Below are 19,637 nucleotides of genomic sequence, written 5' to 3' on the forward strand. Positions count from 1 at the left end.
TCAAAATTGTACCTATGATAAGCTTAGTTTTAGGGTGTTGCCTTCAGTTTCACGAAGACAGTTTTTTAAAATTTGGTTTTAAGTACAGAGATAGTCTGGATTCATTGAATTTACTGTTACATTTTGTAAAATTTGAATATATACTTAATGTCTAGACTCCCTATGGAGGATCTGGTTAATAACTGAAAATACCAAGTTCATGTACCCGCTGAGAAAACTGAGATGGTATTATAGACAACTAGAGGGATAGGGTCTCTAGGCCTGCCTGGCCGGCAATCGGCCTATCTGTGGGGCAACTGGTGAGGCAGTCGGGGCCCCGCCCTCTCACCTGTTCCACCATCCCATCACAGTCCTGCTCTCATTGAGGCCCATTGTGGCCAGCGCACATCTAACTCACGGTCAGTTAAACTCCTGCCTGTGGGGACAATTTGCATATTAGCCTTTTAGTATATAGGATGGATGTGCTGGAACTCAAAACTCTAAAGGCGCCCAGCTGGTGTGGCTCAGTGGTTGAGTGTTGACCTATGAACTAGGAGGTTGCAGTTTCGATTCCTGGTTGGGACTTGGTCCCAGTGGGGGGCATGTGGGAGGCAGCCAATCAATAATTCTCTCTCCCTCTCTGAAAAAAAAAAATATAGATATGTATATATATATAAAGTTGGCTTGGGGTAAACTAGTGTATAAGAGGCACTGGAGCCCTAGCTAGTTTGGCACAGTGGATAGAGCATTGGCCTGCGGACTGAAGAGTCCCAGGTTCAATTCTGGTCAAGGGCATGTACCTCTCAATCCCTGGCCCAGTCAGGGCATGTGCGGGAAGCAACCAATCGATTTCTCTCTCATGTTTCTCTCTGTCTCTCTCCCCCGCTTCCACTCTCTGGAAATCAATGGAAAAATATACTTGGGTGAGGATTAACAACAAAAAAGACACTGGATCTAGTTCCAGGCTTACCTTTGCTACCTGTTAACTTACTTTGCAGCAGAGAAGCCAATTCCACAGAATGACAAGATTTTAAGACTGACCTTTGCCTGGCCAACGTGACTCAGTGGTAGAGAGCATCAACACATGAACCAGGAGGTCACAATTCATTTCCCAGTCAGGGCATAACCCCAGGTTGTGGGCTTGATCCCCAGTAGGGAGCATGCAGGAGGCAGTCAATCAATGATTCTCTCATCATTGATGTTTCTATTTCTTTCCCTTCCTCTCTGAAATCAATAAAAAAAAAAAAAAATTTAAATAATGGCTGACATTTGTCAAGTGTATCAGCTGATTTCTCAATTATCAATTATAGTGCTTGTGTTCAAGTAACCCGTATTTTACTTAATGCCACATCACATAACTTTATTACAGTACGTTACAACTGTCCTATTTATTAGTAGTTATGGTTATTAATCTCATACTCTCCCTAGTTTACCAATTAAACTTTATCACAGGTATGAATGTATAGGAAAAGACAGTATACATAGGGCTCAGTACTCTCTGGTATTTTAGGTATCCACTGGGAGTCTTGGAAAGTGTCCCTGACAGAGGTCAGACAACTGTCTTCACTTATAAGCATTTAGCAGGATGTGTTAATATCCCTTACCCAACTTGACCTCATTCCTGGCACTTCTCACTTGGCCTTGATTCCTCTTCCATTTTCAGATTTTCTTCAGGATAAGGGTGGAAGGTTTACCTTAAGTTCTAACCCTGCTTCCTGTCCTCCCCATCTTTAAAACATAAAAAGCCCTCACTGTGGCACCCATTCTCTTCTCTAGCTTTTTGAAGAGTTGTATTTTGACTGTGCCATGATTCAGGCAGGCCGATTTCTTCAATCACAAGTTCTTCAAGTTGCATCAGCTCAAACTTCCAAAATGCCTCTGCTGCCATGCTGAGGCAGAGAGAACCTTTTTCTAACTCCACACCCTTGTCTAGGCCACAAACTCATGCTATCTATAATACTAAAAGCGTAATATGCTAATTAGACCGGATGTCCTTCTGGATGAAACCAGGGCTGCAAGGGAAGCCCAGGTCCCAAGTGCCTGCCGGCGGCCTGAGGGAAGCCCGGGTCCCAGAGGGAAGCTGGTGCTGGCATCTGGGGGAAGGCCTACTCTTGCATGAATTTCGTGCATCGGGCCTCTAGTCCTATCTAATAAAAGACAAAAAGAGTAATTAACCCTACCTCCGCTACGCTTCCCATTGGCTAATCAGTGAGATATGCAAATTAACTGCCAACAAAGATGGCAGCCGGCAGCCACACAGCTGAAGCGAGCAGGAGGTTTGCTTGCTCCAGTGATGGAGGAAGCCAAGGTTCCCCACCTGCCACGGCCCGGCTCTAAGCTCCTGAAGCAACAGCTCCAAAAGCAACAAAGTTTCAATTATAGAAGCCAAACAAACCCCAGATACCTGCTTTCAGCCAGCTGCGGCCTCAGAGCTGGGAGCGCCAGTGAAGGCAACAGAGTTTCAATTATAGAAGGTAAATAAATCCCAGAATAAAAAAAAAAAAAAAAGGAAAAGAGGCTGGGAACTTCAGTCGCAGGCCAGCCTGAAAACGGCCCTCAGCCCCTCACCCAGGCTGGCCAGGCACCCAAGCGGGACCCCCACCCTGATCCGGGACACCCTTCAGGGCAAACCAGCCGGCCCCCACCCGTGCACCAGGCCTCTATCCTATATAGTAAAAGGGTAATATGCAAACTGACCCTAACAGCAGAAAGACTGAGAATGACCGGTCACTATAACACACACTGACCACCAGGGGGCAGATGCTCAATGCAGGAGCTGCCCTCTGGTGGTCAGTGTGCTTCCACATGGGGGAGCTCTGTTCAGCCACAAGCCAGGCTGATGGCTGCCAGTACAGCGGTGGTGGTGGGAGCCTCTCCTGCCTCCTCAGCAGCGCTAAGGATGTCTGACTGCAGCTTAGGTCTGCTCCCTGCTGGCAAGTGGACATCCCCCGAGGGCTGCCGGGCTGCCAGAGGGATGTCTGATTGCCAGCTTAGGCCCAATCCCCCCCGGGGAGCAGGCCTCAGCCAGCAGGTGGTCATCCCCTGAGGGGTCCCAGACTGCGAGAGGGCACAGGCTGGACTGAGGGGACACCCCCCCCAGTGCACAAATTTTTGTGCACTGGGCCTCTAGTTTAATTAATATAATCCTAATAGAGACCTGGTGCACGGAAATTCGTGCACTGGGGGGGGGGGGGGGGGGGCGGTCCCCTCAGGGGATGTCCTACTGCCACAGTCTGGCCTTCCTCTGTGTGAGGCAACCAGGATGATCAGGGGAAGGCACCGCCCACCCTGCTGCTGCTGCCACTGCGGCTGCAAGGCCTGAGCCCTGGGCCTCGCAGCCGCCGGGGTTCATGGCTGCCTGAGCCCAGGGCCTCGCAGCCGCCGGGGTTCATGGCTGCCTGAGCCCAGGGCCTCGCAGCCACATGAGCTCAAGGCTGCCTGAGCCCCGGGCCTCACAGCTGCTGTGGCGGTCTGGATGGATGTCTGCCCTAATTAGCATATTACCCTTTTATTAGCATAGATGGCTTTCTTGTTCTGCCCCACTTGGCATTAAGCTCACTATCCTCCATTACTCAGCACAAATCCCAAATACTCAAACCCAGTTCCCATGCCTCCATTAATTTTCACACTCAGGTTGATTGCACATGTATATTTAACAACAGTTTTACATAGAATGCTAAGAGCACTTCATATTTTATAGAAGGACTTGAAACATGGACTTTCTATTACTATTCATACCATAGCACAGCCAAACCTAACTCCTAAATAAATGCATTACAATTTGTTTAAAGTTTAAAGGCTTAATGGCAATAAAAAGGGGAGGAAAAAGCGTAAATTTGTTTTACATAACTGAATGAAAATAAACTCAAGAAATAGTCAATAAAATTTAATATGGCCTCATGCGCCCTGAAGGAGGTGGTGCCCGATTCGGAGGGGTGATTGCTATGTCCAGATAATCTCCTATCTGAAACTTCTGTGACTGCAGGGTCATGGAATCATCAGTCCCCTTTCTCCCGGACATGGTGCTGCCAATCTCCTTCACCCTGCAGGAAGGAAACCAACTGTTAATGTTTCACAAATCATGCAGCTCCATACATACTACACAGTGAACATGAAACTGGATCTGCTCCATTATCTTACAGCACAATAAACCAGATATTAAGATAATACAAATCTATATTCCTTCCACTAATCAGATTCACTAAAGAGGTTACCCCCATCAGTTAAAATATATCAAAAGGGAAAAGACATTATAGGAACTAAAAATAAAGTTACCTACCGATAACCAGGTCTTTTAATATCCGTAAAAACAATTGCAAAGTTGAAGTGTGTGCCCTTCTTTCTAGCTTCTGGGTAGACTTCTTTTACTAAACTAGTCAGTTCTTTCAAGGTGGCATCCATCCTGAATTTTTTTAAAAAGACATTATATCTCATTAATCGGCAATAATGTAACAAGGATATAGACATACAAAGAGTTAATTGTGTCTGAATTGCGATTTATGTCAGAAACTGTCATGGTTTTATACTTCAGTTAATTTTAAAACATCTAATAATACTATTTGTCCCCCAAATATTCCCCTTACCAGCCTCAATATTTGAAATTTTGATGAATTAAAGTCAGGCTGTTATTGTTAACAGAGACTGCAGAATTATATATGCTATCACATTATTGGCCTAGTGATTTACCCCTTTAATGGTAACTATTCCAAATTAATCCAAACACTTAAAATAATTGTTTCATTATTTCCAGGACACATACTTTCCCACATTTAGAATCTCTGGAATTGGAATGCACATTGGAATGAATGTGACAGGAAAGTATTTTCATGAAGATGTGCAGTGTTTTTCCTAAGAAGGAATCTTATGGTGAGTTTTACAATAGATGGAGCCCAGAAGCAGATGAAACAGGAAAATTTTGACAAAGCACAGGCTCCTTTCACAATGTATATTCTTGCCCTGCACATATTTATCTGAAACACAGAACTTAATATTGTCTTTTGAGTTAATATGACATAATCTGGAAAAAATCTTTTTAAAGATAAGCATCCTGGAAATAGTAACAAATCAATATAAATTTTTATACTGTGTTCTTTCATGACAACTGGGAAAATGAAATGGATGACCTGGAACTTGGAACATTTGCCTAATTGGGCGCTATAAAATGACTCAAGGACACCAGGCACTGATAAAGAATAAGAAATCTAGCCCTAGCTGGTTTGGCTCAGTGATAGAGCGTTGGCCTGCGAACTGAAGGGTCCCAAGTTCAATTCTGGTCAAGGGCACATGCCTGGGTTGCAGGCTCAATACCAAGTAGGGGGCATGCAGGAGGCAGTTGATCAATGATTCTCATCCTTGATGTTTCTTTCTCTCCCTCTCCTTTCCTCTCTGAAATCAATAAATACATTTAAAAAAAAAAAAAAGAAATTTCTAAAATACATCATCAAGCAGGGAGTCAAATGCCCAACAGGTCACTTAGTTGTAACTTTGCACCTATTTACAAATCTCCACACTACATCATACTCAAATAAAACCATGGTTTTAACCACAGAGAGTGAAAACATCCAGGATGACTACATCATCGTCCACTCGCTGTGGCCAAATCTTTCGTATGCCCAGAACAGAACAAAACAGAATTCCCCACAAAGCATACTCTTCCTCGCATATTACCATCAAAACTACCATCACCCACTTAGTTGCCCAGGTCATAAACCTAAGCACTAATTCTTCAAATCTCTATTGTATTGTTTAACCTCCTAAATACAGGTCAAATCTATTTTTCTCTCCATTCCCACCATTACTGTTTTTATTATTTCAACCTCTCATTAATTAACTCTATATGTTGACTTCTTTCATCTGTCTCCGTTTTTTTGTGTGTTTTTTAAAGTTTCTCTTTTTGTATAAAACATGTCAAGCAAGCAACACCTGTTTCCAACTTTGGGGAGGAGTCCCATTTTGTAGAGGGCAGCAAAGAGCATAACAACATCCACCACCAGAAGCAGCAGCCCAGGATATCACCCCACTCCATGGTTTGCAGGTTGCCAAGAAAAACATGAACAACACTTTATGTGCACTAAAACAGCAGGCGCCAACCGGTGATCCATGGACCACTGGTAGTCTATGAGGTCCGAAAGGTTGGCGACCACTGCACTAAAAGACAGGCAAGATCCACTTCAATAAGTGATGCATGCAGATCCCCCACTGCCAGCAGGTCTCACCCTGCAGCCAATGCAGAGAGGTGGTCTCTATGCATGCCTCTTGTGTTGCAGGTGAAAGATCCTGGATACAGCAGTGGGGTTGGGTAGGTGCCATATGATGCTTAAGCAGAACAAAGAACACACATCAAATCCAGAACAGGAAAAGAGACTCCCAAAGAGATATACCAGCACGGGCTTGTGAGGACTCTTTTATCTCTTTGCAAGGAAATGTTCTGGGCCCAAAGCCACTTTTCTGCAGCCTCAGCAAAGGGTGAGAAGATGGGCAAGACCGCCTTTCCCAATTTGAAACATGTTATTTAAAGGGGAAAGGACGGAGCCCATGCCATCTTGAAGGGGAGAGCGGCCTCTTCTAGGAACTCATCAGCACCACCACCCAGACAGGCCTGGGATACTGCCCGCGACCCAGCAGCCACTCCAGCCAAAACCCTGCTGCCCACCCGCAGACTCGCAGATCCTGAGATCTCCACCTCCAAAGGAGCACCACGCCCACAGCAGTAAGTGCAGCCACCCCTTCCCAGTAGCAGACCTCCAACATCGCATTCGCCCATCTCCAGCACGCAGGTCTCCAAGGCACACCACTCCATAGACTTCTCTTGGGAGTCACTGTAAGCCCCAGCTGGGTGTGATTTTTGTACAGACATAGGCACACTGCCCCCCAGTAGAAATTCTGAATTCCCTCTGCCTGATTAACTGCCCACACACACCGAGCTGCGCAACTTAAGCGCCAGGGCCCTTCAGCACGAGGATCCCTCAGAGTGCGTCAGAGCTCAGTGCCCGGGAAAGGCACTGCCACAGTTGCTCATTCCCCCTGAGCCCATCTATCCACAGGGCACTGTGGGAAGCCGCAATGAGCCTCCGCTGGGTTCGATCTTGGACAGACAGGGACGCACTCCCCTGGGCAGTAGAAATTCTGAATTCACCCATCCTGAATACCGGCCCAAAGACGCCTCGATTAAGCATGCCAGGGCCCTTCAGAGTGCTTCAGTGCGCCTGCGCTAGCAAACTCACTGCGGGGGCTCCTGTGTACCACCACCGGGAATGCGCGCCTATCCACCACAGGTACATCAGCAAAAACTGAGTTTCCCCACCCCACAGCTGCAGAACTCTGGACACTACAGGTGCATGCTTTTCCAGCGTGCAGGTCTCCCAAGACCACTGCTCCACAGGCAGCCCTGGGGCCCCGCTGTGAGCCCCGCTGGACATGTACTTAAACAAACAGGGGTGCATTTCTGGGCTGTAGGAATGCTGAATTCCCTCTTCTGGGATACCTGCCCACAGACACTGCAATCCAGTGGCTTCAGTGCCAGGGCCCTTCAGAGTGTGTCAGTACACCCTGCTGGCAAACACACCACAGGTGCCCCTGTGAATTGCCGCTGGAATTGCGTGTATCCAACCACAGAGGCAACAGCAAAAGCTGAGTCTGCCCACCCCACAACTATAGAACTCTGGACACCACAGTCATGCCTTTCCAGAACACAGGCCTCCTGAGCCCCACCACTACAACAGACGGTTCCTGGGTGCCACTGTGAGTCCCCACTGGGCATAGGTGATTTCAACCAACGGCACAAGACAGCAAAAATAGAGACACCCCCTCCACGGCTGCTGACTTCTAGACACCTCAGTTGCGCCTTTCCAGCTCACAGGCCTACATCAAGAGAACCCAAATAGCTCAAGTAGGGAGCTACACTAGACTACCAAGCCCAGGAGACCTGAGAGGTCACACCAGTAGCACCATACCCAAAAGAAACTGGGTAGCAAAGCAATCGGAGCTACAATTAAAACATTACAGCAAAACATGGGAAGACAAAAAAGCAATCCACAAAGGAAAGAAAAAGAGGATTCACCAGAAAGGGAATTAAATGAAATTGAGGCTACTAACTTATCAGAGAAAGAATTCAGAGTAATGGTTATAAGGATGCTCAAACGGCTGGATGACAAATACACACAACTCAATGAGAATTATAAGGAGCTGAATGAGAATGTCATCAACATGAAAAGGAACCAAGAGGAAATGAAATAGGACATAGCTGCAATAAAGACCACAATGGAAGGCTTAAACAGCAGACTAGAAGAGGCTGAGGACCACATCAGCGAATTAGAAGACAAGGTAGAAAAAAACACACAAACACAGGAGCAACTGGAAAAAAAACTTAAAAACCAAGAGGAGAGCCTAAGGGAGCTTTGGGACAACGCAAAACGAAACAACATTCACTTAATAGGGGTACCAGAAGGAGAGGAGGAGAAGCAAGGAATAGAAAACCTATTTGAAGAAATAATGACAGAAAACTTCCCTGATACTGGCAAGAAAAAAACTACACAAGTCCAAGAAGCACATAGAGTGCCAAACAAGATGAACCCCAGAAGACCAACACCAAGACACGTCATAAATAAATTGGCAAACACCAAGAACAAAGTAAGAATCTTAAAGGCTGCCAGAGAGAGACAGAAAGTTACCTACAAGGGATCTCCTATTAGAATATCAGCTGACTTCTCAACAGAAACACACCAGGCAAGAAGGGAATGGAATGAAATATACAAAGTGATGCAAAGCAAGTGAATAATGAATCCAAGAATACTATACCCAGCAAGGCTATCATTCAAAATTGAAGGTGGAATCAGAAGCTTCACAGACAAAAAAGGGCTACGAGAGTTTATTACCACCAAGCCAGCCATGCAAGAAATGCTAAAGGGACTGCTGTAAAAAGAAGAAACAGGAAGACAGGAAGAAACACAAACATTAAGGATAAAAATGACCATAAACAAGTACTTTTCAATAACAACATTAAATGTAAATGGATTAAATGCTCCAATCAAAAGACACAGGGTAGCTGAATGGATAAGAAAACATGACCCATATATTTGCTGTCTGCAAGAGACCCACCTCAGAACACAGACTGAGAGTGAAGGGATGGAAAAAATTTTTTCAGGCAAATGGAAATGAGAAAAAAGCTGGGGTTGCGATACTTATATCTGACAAAATAGACCTCAAAGTAAGAGATAAGGAAGGCCACTACATAATACTAAAGGGAGCAATTCAACAAGAAGATATAACTCTGGTAAACATATATGCACCCAATACAGGAGCACCCAAATACATAAAACAACTTCTGGAAGATATTAAGGGAGAGATCGATAGCAATACAGTCATAGTAGGGGACTTTAATACCCCACTGACACCAATGGATAAAGCCTCTAAACAAAAAATCAGCAAAGAAACAGCAATCCTAAATGACTCACATCAGATGGACTTAATCGACATCTTCAGAATATTTCACCCCAAACCTACAGAACATACATTCTTCTCCAGTGCATATGGGACATTTTCAAAGATAGACCATATATTGGGTCATGGGCAAAGTCTCTTCAAATTCAAGAGAATAGAAATCATAACAAGCACCTTCTCAGATCACAATGGCATAAAACTAGAAACCAACTACAATAAAAACATTGAAAAAAAATCAAACATTTGGTGGCTAAATAGCATGCTATTAAACAATGACTGGGTTACCAGAAAGATCAAAGAAATAAAAAGCATCCTGGAAACAAATGACAATGAAAACACAACAATCCAAAATCTATGGGACACAATGAAAGCAGTCCTGAGAGGGAAGTTCATAGCTCTACAGGCCTACCTCAAAAAACAAGAAAAACTGGCAATTATCTAACCCTACAACTCAAAGAGTTAGAAAGAGAGCAACAAGAAAAGCCCACAGTATCCAGAAGGAAGGAAATAATAAAGATCAGGGCAGAAATAAACAGCATAGAGACCAAAAAAACAATACAAAAGATAAATGAAACCAAGAGCTGGTTCTTTGAAAGGATTAACAAGATTGATGAACCTCTCGCCAGGCTCACCAAGAAACAAAGAGAGAGGACCCAAATAAACAAAATCACAAATGAAAGAGGTGAAGTAACAACTGACCCTACTGATATACAAAGGATTGTCAAAAAATACTATGAACAACTCTACTCCAACAAACTGGACAACCTCGATGAAATGGACACATTCCTAGAAAAATACAAGCTCCCAAAACTCAACCAGGAAGAATCAAAAAACCTGAATAGGCCAATAACTACTGATGAAATTGAAACAGTAATCAAAAAGCTTCCAGCAAACAAAAGCCCTGGACCAAATGGCTTCACAGGGGAGTTTTACCGAACATTCAAAGAAGAACTAAAGCCAATCCTTCTCAGACTATTCCAAAAAATTGAAGAGGAAGGCACACTTCCAAGCTCTTTCTATCAAGCCAGCATTACCCTAATCCCAAAACCAGATAAAGACACCACAAAGAAAGAGAATTACAGGCCAATATCCCTGATGAACATAGATGCTAAAATCCTGAACAAAATTCTAGCAAATCGGATCCAGCATTACATTAGAAAGATCATACACCATGGCCAAGTGGGATTTATTCCAGGAATGCAAGGCTGGTATAATATCCGCAAATCAATAAACGTGATACATCACATAAACAAGTTGAGAGACAAAAATCACATAATCATATTGATTGATGCAGAAAAGGCATTTGACAAAGTCCAACACCCTTTTCTGATAAAAACGCTCAGCAAAGTGGGAATAGAGGATCATACCTCAACATAATAAAAGCCTTATATGACAAACCCACAGCCAACATCATACTCAATGGGCAAAAACTAAAACCATTTCCCTTAAGAACAGGAACAAGACAGGGATGCCCACTCTCACCACTCCTGTTCCACATAGTACTGGAAGTGCTAGCCAAAGCGATCAAAGAAGAAGAAGAAATAAAAGGCATCCAAATTGGAAAAGAAGAAGTAAAACTGTCATTATTCGCAAATGACATGATATTGTACTTAGAAAACCCTAAAGACTCCATCAAAAAATTATTAGACCTAAAATATGAATTTGGCAATGTAGCAGGATACAAAATTAACGCCAAGAAATCTATGGCATTTTTATACGCCAATAGTGAACTTACAGAAAGAGAAATTTAAAAAAATAATCCCATTTACCATTGCACCAAAAAAATTAAGATACCTAGGAATAAACTTAACTAAGGAGGTAAAAGACCTCTACCCAGAAAACTACAGGACATTGAAAAAAGAGATAGAGGAAGACATAAACAGATGGAAGAACATACCGTGTTCATGGATTGGTAGAATCAACATCATCAAAATGTCCATACTACCCAAAGCAATCTATAGATTCAATGCACTCCCCATTAAATTACCAACAGCATATTTCACAGATCTAGAAAGAACTCTCCCAAAATTCATCTGGAATTAAAAAAAAAACCCAAATAGCTGCTGCGATCCTGAGAAAGAAGAACAAAGTAGGAGGGATCTCAATACCAGATATCAAGCTGTATTACAAAGCCACTGTTCTCAAAACTGCCTGGTACTGGCACAAGAACAGACATATAGACAAATGGAATAGAGCCCAGAAATCGACCCAAACCACTATCCTCAATTAATATTTGACAAAGGAGGCAAGAACATACAATGGAGTTAAGACAGTCTCTGCAATAAATGGTGCTGGGAAATTTGGTCAGACACATGCAAAAAAATGAAACTAGACCACCAACTTACACCATACACAAAAATAAACTCAAAATGGATAAAAAACTTAAACGTAAGACGGGAAACCATAAAAATATTAGAGGAATCCACAGGCAGCAAAATCTCAGATATATGCTGAAGGAATTTCTTCACTGACACAGCTCCTAGGGCAATGGAAACTAAAGGGACTATATCAAAATAAAAAGCTTCTGCACAGCAAAAGAAATCATCAACAAAACAATAAGAAAACCCACTGCATGGGAGAACATATTTGCCAATGGTATCTCTGATAAAGGTTTAATCTCCAACATTTACGAGGAACTCATACAACTTAACAAAAGGAAGATAAACAATCCAATCAAAAAATGGGCAACGGACCTAAATAAACACTTTTTGAAAGAGGACATACATAAGGCTGAGAGACATATGAGAACATGCTCAAAGTCACTAATCATCCGAGAGATGCAAATGAAAACGATAATGAGGTACCATCTCACACCTGTCATCAACAAATCCACAAATGACCTACGCTGGCGAGAAAAAGGAACCCTCGTTCACTGCTGGTGGGAATGCAAACCTGGTGTGGAAAACAGTATGGAGTTTCCTCAAAAAACTAAAAATGGAACTTGCATTTGACACAGTGATCCCACTTCTAGGAATATATCCCAAGAAAACAAACACCAATCAGAAAGGATATATGCACCCCTATGTTCATAGCAGCACAATTTACAATAGCTAAGATTTGGAATCAGCCTAAATGCCCATCAGCAGATGAATGGATTAAAAAACTGTGGTACATCTACACAATGGAATACTATGCTGCTATAAAAAGGAAGGAACTCCTACCATTTGCAACAGCATGGATGGAGCTGGAGAGCATTATGCTAAGTGAAATAAGTCAGTCAGAGAAAGATAAATACCACATGCTCTCACTCATTTGTGGATTGTAATGAACAACGTAAACCGATGAACAAAAACAGATGTAGAGACCGAGAAGCATCAATCAGATGCTCAAAACTCAGAGAGAAGATAGGGGAGGGTGGGGGTGAGGGGGAGAGATCAACCAAAGGACTTGTATGCATACATATAAGCATAAGCGATGGATGTGGACAACAGGGGGTGAGGGTGACGGCAGGATTGGGGGGATGACAGGACATTGGGGGGATAAGGTCACACTAGTAATATCTTAATCAATAAAGGGAAAATAAATTAAAAAAATAATAATAAAGGGGGAAGGATGCCGGGTTGGCATGGCTCAACCTATGAGCCCAGAGTTCACAGTTCCATTCCCAGTCAGGACACATGCCCAGCTTGTGGGCTCAATCCTCAGTGTGGGGTGTGCAGGAGGTAGCTGATCAGTGATTCTCTCATCACTGATGTTTCTCTCTCTCTCCCTTTCTCTGAAATCAATAAAAAAACAGACAAGTAGGGAAAGAAAAGCCATATGCAAGAATGCAATAAATTATATGCCAAATCGCACCAACCTGAAATAGCCAGATTAACATCATTCTAGGCATCTTTTTATACATACACACAATGCTATAATACTTGATAATATTAAGTATTAATACTTGATAATACTTGACTAATACAGGGCTCATCAGATATTATACATATTTTTTTAACAAATTAGGTTTACTTTAATTTAAAATTAATAGAAGAAAAACTGAAGTCAAATTGAAGGAATTGTAAAACATCAGAGAAAGATTCTGTTTACTCTTCCTCTCATCTTGTACTTTCGTAGCTTATTTTTACTTTGTCAGAGTTCAAATTCTATTCTGCAACCCTAGTTATTTTAACTTTGTCCGCAGTGATCTCCAATGTTGGCATGAAGTCTGAAGCCAGAGTGGTTTTTTTTTAACGTCTTGGAGGTAACCCAATATTCTGATGCTGTTTATTGTAATCAATTACTCCCTGGTACACAATATATATTTAACTGTACCAGAAAGGATTCTGTCTTCTTTTCTAAAAACATCTTCCATATTGTCATCTTGCTCATAATGAACTTGGGGAATTCCGCTCACACCTTTTATGAGTTCTGACAGTGTGAGTCCTCCACAAGCTTCCGACCTGCTGAGGACTATCTTCCCAGACCAATAGGTGGAGGAGTGCGAAGTGTTGCTTTCTGACCACTAGTCTAAAGCTTGAGTACAAAACAAAAAAAGCAAGCATAAAAAAGGAGATCCTACCGGTTTGGCTCAGTGGATAGAGCGTCGGCCTGTGGACTGAAGGGTCCCAGGTTCGATTCCAGTCAAGGGCATGTACCTTGGTTGCGGGCACATCCCCAGTAGGGGGTGTGTTGGAGGCAGGTGATTGATGTTTCTCTCTCATGGATGTTTCTAACTATCCCTCTCCCTTCTTCTCTGTAAAAATCAATAAAATATATTAACACTCCGGTGTGGGGTGAATTTCCCGCCAAAATATAAGATGGCGCGGGCAATTATTTAGGTTTCCTGCGCAAAATCAGGGATTTTTATGATACCTATTACCCCAATGGGTATGAAACGGTTCGCATACGCAGGTAGGTATCTTTGTGAACGGCAAACAAACAAATATTTGGTAATACGCAGTTACAATCGGCCCGAGTTTACATGTTTCCCGCACTCCACCGCAAATCTATATGAACCGAGTTAAGACGGCTCCCTCGGAGTACGCGCAATTCACGCGAGCCGACTTAACTCGTTTCCCCCACTCCAAGTGTTAAAAAAAAAAAAAAGGAGAAAAAAAGACACAAAAAATAGCCCTGACTCAGTGGTTAGTGTTGGCCCGCCCACAAAAGGGTCTCAAGTTCAATTCCCTGTCAAGGGCATATACCTGGTTTGCTAATTCAATCCCAGTGCTGGTCAGGGTGAGTGCAGGAGACACCAATTGCTGTGTCTCTCTCACATGGATGTTTCTTTCTCTCTCTTCCTTCCTCCCTTTCTCCCTCTCTGTCTCTCTAAAAATCCTTGGGTAAGGATTAACAAATAATAATAATTTTATTGATTTCAGAGAGGAAGGGAGAGAGAGATGGAAACATCAATGATGAGAATCATCCATTGGCTGCCTTCTGCATGCCTCCAACTGGGGATTGAGCCCCAACCCGCGCATGTGCCCTGACCGGGAATTGAACCATGACCTCCTGGTTCATAGGTCAATGCTCAACCACTGAGCTATGTGGGCCAGGCTAATAATAATTTTAAAGCAACGAAATAAAGGTGAGTATAGGGGTGAAGAATGCAAGAGCTCCCTTGCGGCTGAAGTCTTTGCTGGTTAACTGTGAGGGTCACTTTTATATGTCAATCTGCGAACTTAAGCTCCCAGTTATTCAATCAAACACTAATTCAGCCAATGAACAATGAGGTCATGTGCTGGGGGGGGGGGGGGGGGGAGTGGCTGGGGAGAGGTCAAGGGGAGAAAATAATATTTTAATAGCTATGTACGGGTGGGGAGGGTACTTGAAATATCAGGGGGACCACTCTGTAAAGTATATGATTGTCTAACCACTATGTTGTATACCTGAAACTAATACAGAATAATATTGAATGTGAAAAAAATTTAAAAAACCCAAATAAAAATAAAATCAATAAATAAAAATTACAAAAAAAAACACAACACCTAAAAACAAAAAAACCCACTAATTCAGGTGTTGTGTAACGTACAGACATACAGGACATGATCACAAGGTTAAACAACCAATACTTTACAGTGTAGCTGTATTAAATGCATTTTCGATTTATATTTCCAACTATGATGGGAATGGGTTTATTGGGACATTACAATAACCGCATGGTAGGTCAAGGAGCATCTGTATTTTATATATGGGATTAAAGTCTATCATCAGTTAGACTTTAAAGACATTATTCCAGATAATATGAGCACACCTGATTCAATCAGTTAGGAGGGTCTTATCAGGCTTCAAACACAGCTTTCTCACATGTTTGAGAGTTCCAGCTTCCAGATAGCCTGTCCTACAGATTAGGATTTAGGTGCTCAGGCACTACAACTGTGTAAGCCAAGCATGTCAAACTCAAAGGCTAACACGGGCCAAATAAACAAGGTTTAAGTTTATGTGGGCCACAAAAGAAAACTATAACATAAAATCATAGAACATTTTAATAAAAATTAATTTTTCTTGAACATTAACTTACCAGACACTGAATGAATAACTGCACAAATTAATAAGCATAATGCAAATAAACCTATTTTTCTTATTCTCCAAAAGCGAAATATTTCCTGTTGCGCACACCAAACAAGTTAGTACAAAACTAATGACGTGGCAATCGGCTGCTAAAATATTTGCTGCTAGTATTAGTGGAGAGAAATGGTACGCCTGTGCATAAGGCGTGTAAGGGAAATGAATGCAACATGATTATAGTAATCAGTCATTAGCAAACGTTATAACAGGATATTGTAAAAATTAAGTTACAAAATTTTTATTAAAATGTTTCTTACATACCATTATATTGGCTGGGCCGCAAAAATATTCATTGTGGGCCCCATGTGGCCTGCAGGCCTCGAGTTTGACATGCTTGGTGTAAGCCAATTTGCAATAAATCTCTTAATATATATAGCTTCTACTGGTTCTATTTTTCTGGCTGAACCTGAAACAGTGACCTATGTAATTCACTTCCAATAACCTGTTTGATGACCTCCCAAGTACAAGAGAAATAGCACCTCTGTGTCGTCTGGCTTGTTCCCCCAACTCCACAGAGTGCCTTGGATTCCTCTTGATTTCCACTCCTTTGTCCTTGATTTGTCTCAGGGCTGCCTACATTACAGCTCTTCAGCCCACTTCTACAAATTGAGAATTCCCAAGCTTTGTTAACTAATCTCTCTCATTACTGCTTCTGGGTAGAGCTCTTTCAGAATGTCTTTTGGCACCATTTTGAGGCATAGGAGTTGTCTTTCCTTATTTAGTTATATTTCATGGACAGTTTAGGGCAGAATTTTTTGTAATCCTTTTTCTTGATTGGGAGTAGAGGGTCATTTTCACCCTTACATCTTATTTAGTATTCATCTGCTCTAGTAAACTCACTAGATTGAGCTTACTATACATCCATTGAGCTTCCTTCCTTCCTTCACCTTCTTTTCAAAAAATATATATATAGCTCTGGCAGATTTGGCTCAGTGGATGGGGCTTCGGCCTGCGGACTGAAAGGTCCTAGGTGCCATTCTGGTCAAGGGCACATGTGGGGGGCGTGCAGGAGGCAGCCCATCAATGATTCTCCTCATCATTGATGTTTCTATCTCTCTCTCCCTCTCCCTTCCGCTCTGAAATAAAAATATATTTTTAAAAAACAAAACAGTTAAATGGCAAATGTTACCACAACACACAAAGTTTAAATAATCATATCTTTTACTGTTACTAAAAAGCCATTATGATAAACCAAGGAATTCCACGTAGTCTACAGTATGTGCCATGCCTGGCCAGCCTCGAGGTACACAAGGGATATACATTCAGGGCCGCAGCCTTTCCGTTCAGCCTCAGATCAGCAATCACTGGGTTTTGTTGATTATTTGTGGATGCTACGGTAGCTAAGATTCAACCTCAGGTGAAAGTGCTCTTTGAGGATAACAGACATCCCTGCACAGCACTGCTCTCATGAGCCTGTTATCTCCGCATCATTTACTCGACCAGGAGCCCCTAAAGGGCGCCTACCGCTTCTTAACAGTCTACAAACTGTTTTCGTAACGAACAGCCACAATTCTTTTCAACGCAAAGGGTTCACAATTAAACGCCGAAGCGTTACAAGGCGGGCCAATCCTTTCACTCAGCCGCCAAATCCTCACTGTGTGAGCGCGGCGCCCGCAGGCCCCAGCGGAGGCGGCTTCCCCAGCCGCGGGAACCCCCGCCCCCGCCGCCGCCCGCGCCGCCCGCGCCGCCCCCGCCGCCGGCTCACCAGGTGTAGATCTGCAGCTCGCTGGACGGCACGTTCCCGCGGGAGAACTCGTCCATGCGGTGGTGGCGCCCGTTGTTGGTGGTGAAGACGCGCAGCAGCAGCGGGCACGTCTGCGGGCAGGAGGAAAGGCAAGGGTTGAGGCAAGCCGGCCAGCGCGGATCCCGACCGCCTGCGGGCCCCTCTCTGCGCCCCGCCAGCCCTCCGCCACCTCATCCCGACCCCTCACCTTCTCCCGGTCGATTGGCTTCTCCGGCTCCTTCTTAATTTCCTCCTGGGTGACGCGCGATTCCACCGCCATCTTCCTCCAGTGGTGCCCGAGAAGCTCGCGCTGACCTCCGACCCCGGCAGCGAGCGTGCGAATGAAGCGTCTCGCGAGAAGCTCGAGGCTTTACGGCGAACCGGGCGGGGCGGGGCGGGGCGTCCCTGGCTCCGGCGCCCTGCGCCTGCGAGCGCGAACCCGGCGGCGCCGTCTGCGCTCGCGGAGTCCTTGACAAAGCGGCCCTGGGCGTCCTCCAAGGGGTGACTCGGGGCCATGAACAAACTACGGGTACGTGAAGCTGCAGCTGTGTGTGACAAGACTTCCACAGCATCATGGTGGTGTGACAAGCCGAAGACAAAATAATATATACTATTTGAATTTATTTTTATAACATTCAAAAGCAGGCACTACTATATTGCTCAGAATGTATTCCCAGGTGATGAAACTGTGTGTATATATATATATATATATATATATATATATATATATATATATATGCAATGAAGTAATTATCACAAAAGGCAGAATGGTAATTACGTCTGAGAAAAAAAGGGGGGGGGTTGTGATCACAGGGCAAAGGAGGTACTTCTGTAGTATTGACGACATTCTATTTTTTGTTGTTGCTGTTGTTAATCCTCCCCTGAGGATATTTTTCCATTGATTTTAGAGAGAGTGGAAGAGAGAGGGAAAGACTGAGAGAGACATCAACCTGAGAGAAACACACCCATTGTGCCTCCTGCAGGAGCCCCACCCGTGAGGAGCCTGCAACCAAGATAGGTGCCCTTGACCTTCAATGGAACCCAGGACCCTTTGGTCTACAGGCCGATGTTCTATCCACTAAGCCAAACCGGCTAGAGTAACATTCTATTTTTTTAAAAATAGATCTTATTGATTTTTTACAGAGAGGAAGGGAGAGGGATAGAGAATTAGAAACATCGATGAGAGAGAAATATTGACAGCTGCCTCCTGCACACCCCCCACTGGGGACGTGCCCGCAACCAAGGTACATGCCCGCAACCAAGGTACATACCCTTGACCGGAATCGAACCTGGGACCTTTCAGTCCCCAAGCCGACGCTCTATCCACTGAGCCAAACCAGCTAGGGCCATGCTATTTTTTAAACTAGGTGGGTTTACACAGTTGTTGGATTTTAAATTGTTCTTTAAACAGTGTTTATGTTTTACACACTCTTTTTAAAAAATATGTTTATTGGTTTCAGAGAGGAAGGGAGAAGGAGAAAGAGAGAGAAACATCAATGATGAGAGAGAATCATTGATTGGGGACCCAGCTGAAAACCTGGGCATGTGCCCTGACCAGAATCAAACCATGACCTCTTGGTTCATAGGTCAACACTCAACCACTGAGCAACACCGGCTGGGCAAGGGGTTATTAAATAAAAATAATAACATAATATCCATACAGAAGAGTGTGAAAGATAGGTACAGACAGAGACATTAATTGGCTGCCTCCCACATGAGCCCCAACCAGGACCAGGGATCAAGCCTATAACCGAGGTACGTGCCCTTGACTGGAATCGAACCTGCTACCCTTCAGTCCACAGGCTGAGACTGTAACCATTGAACTAAACTGACTAGGGAATAGATCTTAAATTTTAGTTTAGTGACCTGCTAGCTAGTTAATCTTGGATCTTTTAACTACTCTGAGTCACTAAATTCCTGATCCACATATTATTATAATAAAATACCCAATAGCTTGTTATGAGAAATACATGCATCTAAAATAGTTGGCTTATGCCCAGCCTGG

At 43.5% G+C, this 19,637-nt stretch overlaps 1 protein-coding gene across 1 annotated transcript; it reads right to left on the reverse strand.

The window, feature by feature from the left end:
- Positions 1-3,850: 3,850 nt before the first annotated feature.
- Positions 3,851-17,960, reverse strand: SAP18 (Sin3A associated protein 18). Its single transcript, XM_070409309.1, has 4 exons — positions 17,841-17,960; positions 17,615-17,724; positions 4,259-4,381; positions 3,851-4,022 (listed from the first exon to the last, which is right to left on the reverse strand). Exons 1-4 carry the CDS (start codon positions 17,910-17,912, stop codon positions 3,866-3,868), a joined length of 462 nt encoding a protein of 153 aa, XP_070265410.1. The 5' UTR covers positions 17,913-17,960; the 3' UTR covers positions 3,851-3,865.
- Positions 17,961-19,637: the final 1,677 nt, after the last annotated feature.

The sequence above is a fragment of the Myotis yumanensis genome, unplaced genomic scaffold (genome assembly GCF_028538775.1).
Source record: "Myotis yumanensis isolate MYYU_CA2020_CCGP unplaced genomic scaffold, mMyoYum1.0.hap1 SCAF_3, whole genome shotgun sequence".
NCBI classification, from domain to species: Eukaryota; Metazoa; Chordata; class Mammalia; order Chiroptera; family Vespertilionidae; genus Myotis; species Myotis yumanensis.

What these genes read in the sequence shown, in the direction of transcription:
- SAP18 (XM_070409309.1), bottom strand. Translation starts at nt 17,912, where the DNA reads ATGGCGGTGGAATCGCGCGTCACCCAGGAGGAAATTAAGAAGGAGCCG. An exon ending in AGCCAATCGACCGGGAGAAG is followed by an intron (nt 17,725 to 17,840) that starts GTGAGGGGTCGG and finishes TCCTGCCCGCAG; the next exon opens with ACGTGCCCGCTGCTGCTGCG. An exon ending in GAGCTGCAGATCTACACCTG is followed by an intron (nt 4,382 to 17,614) that starts GTGAGCCGGCGG and finishes AAAAAAATTCAG; the next exon opens with GATGGATGCCACCTTGAAAG.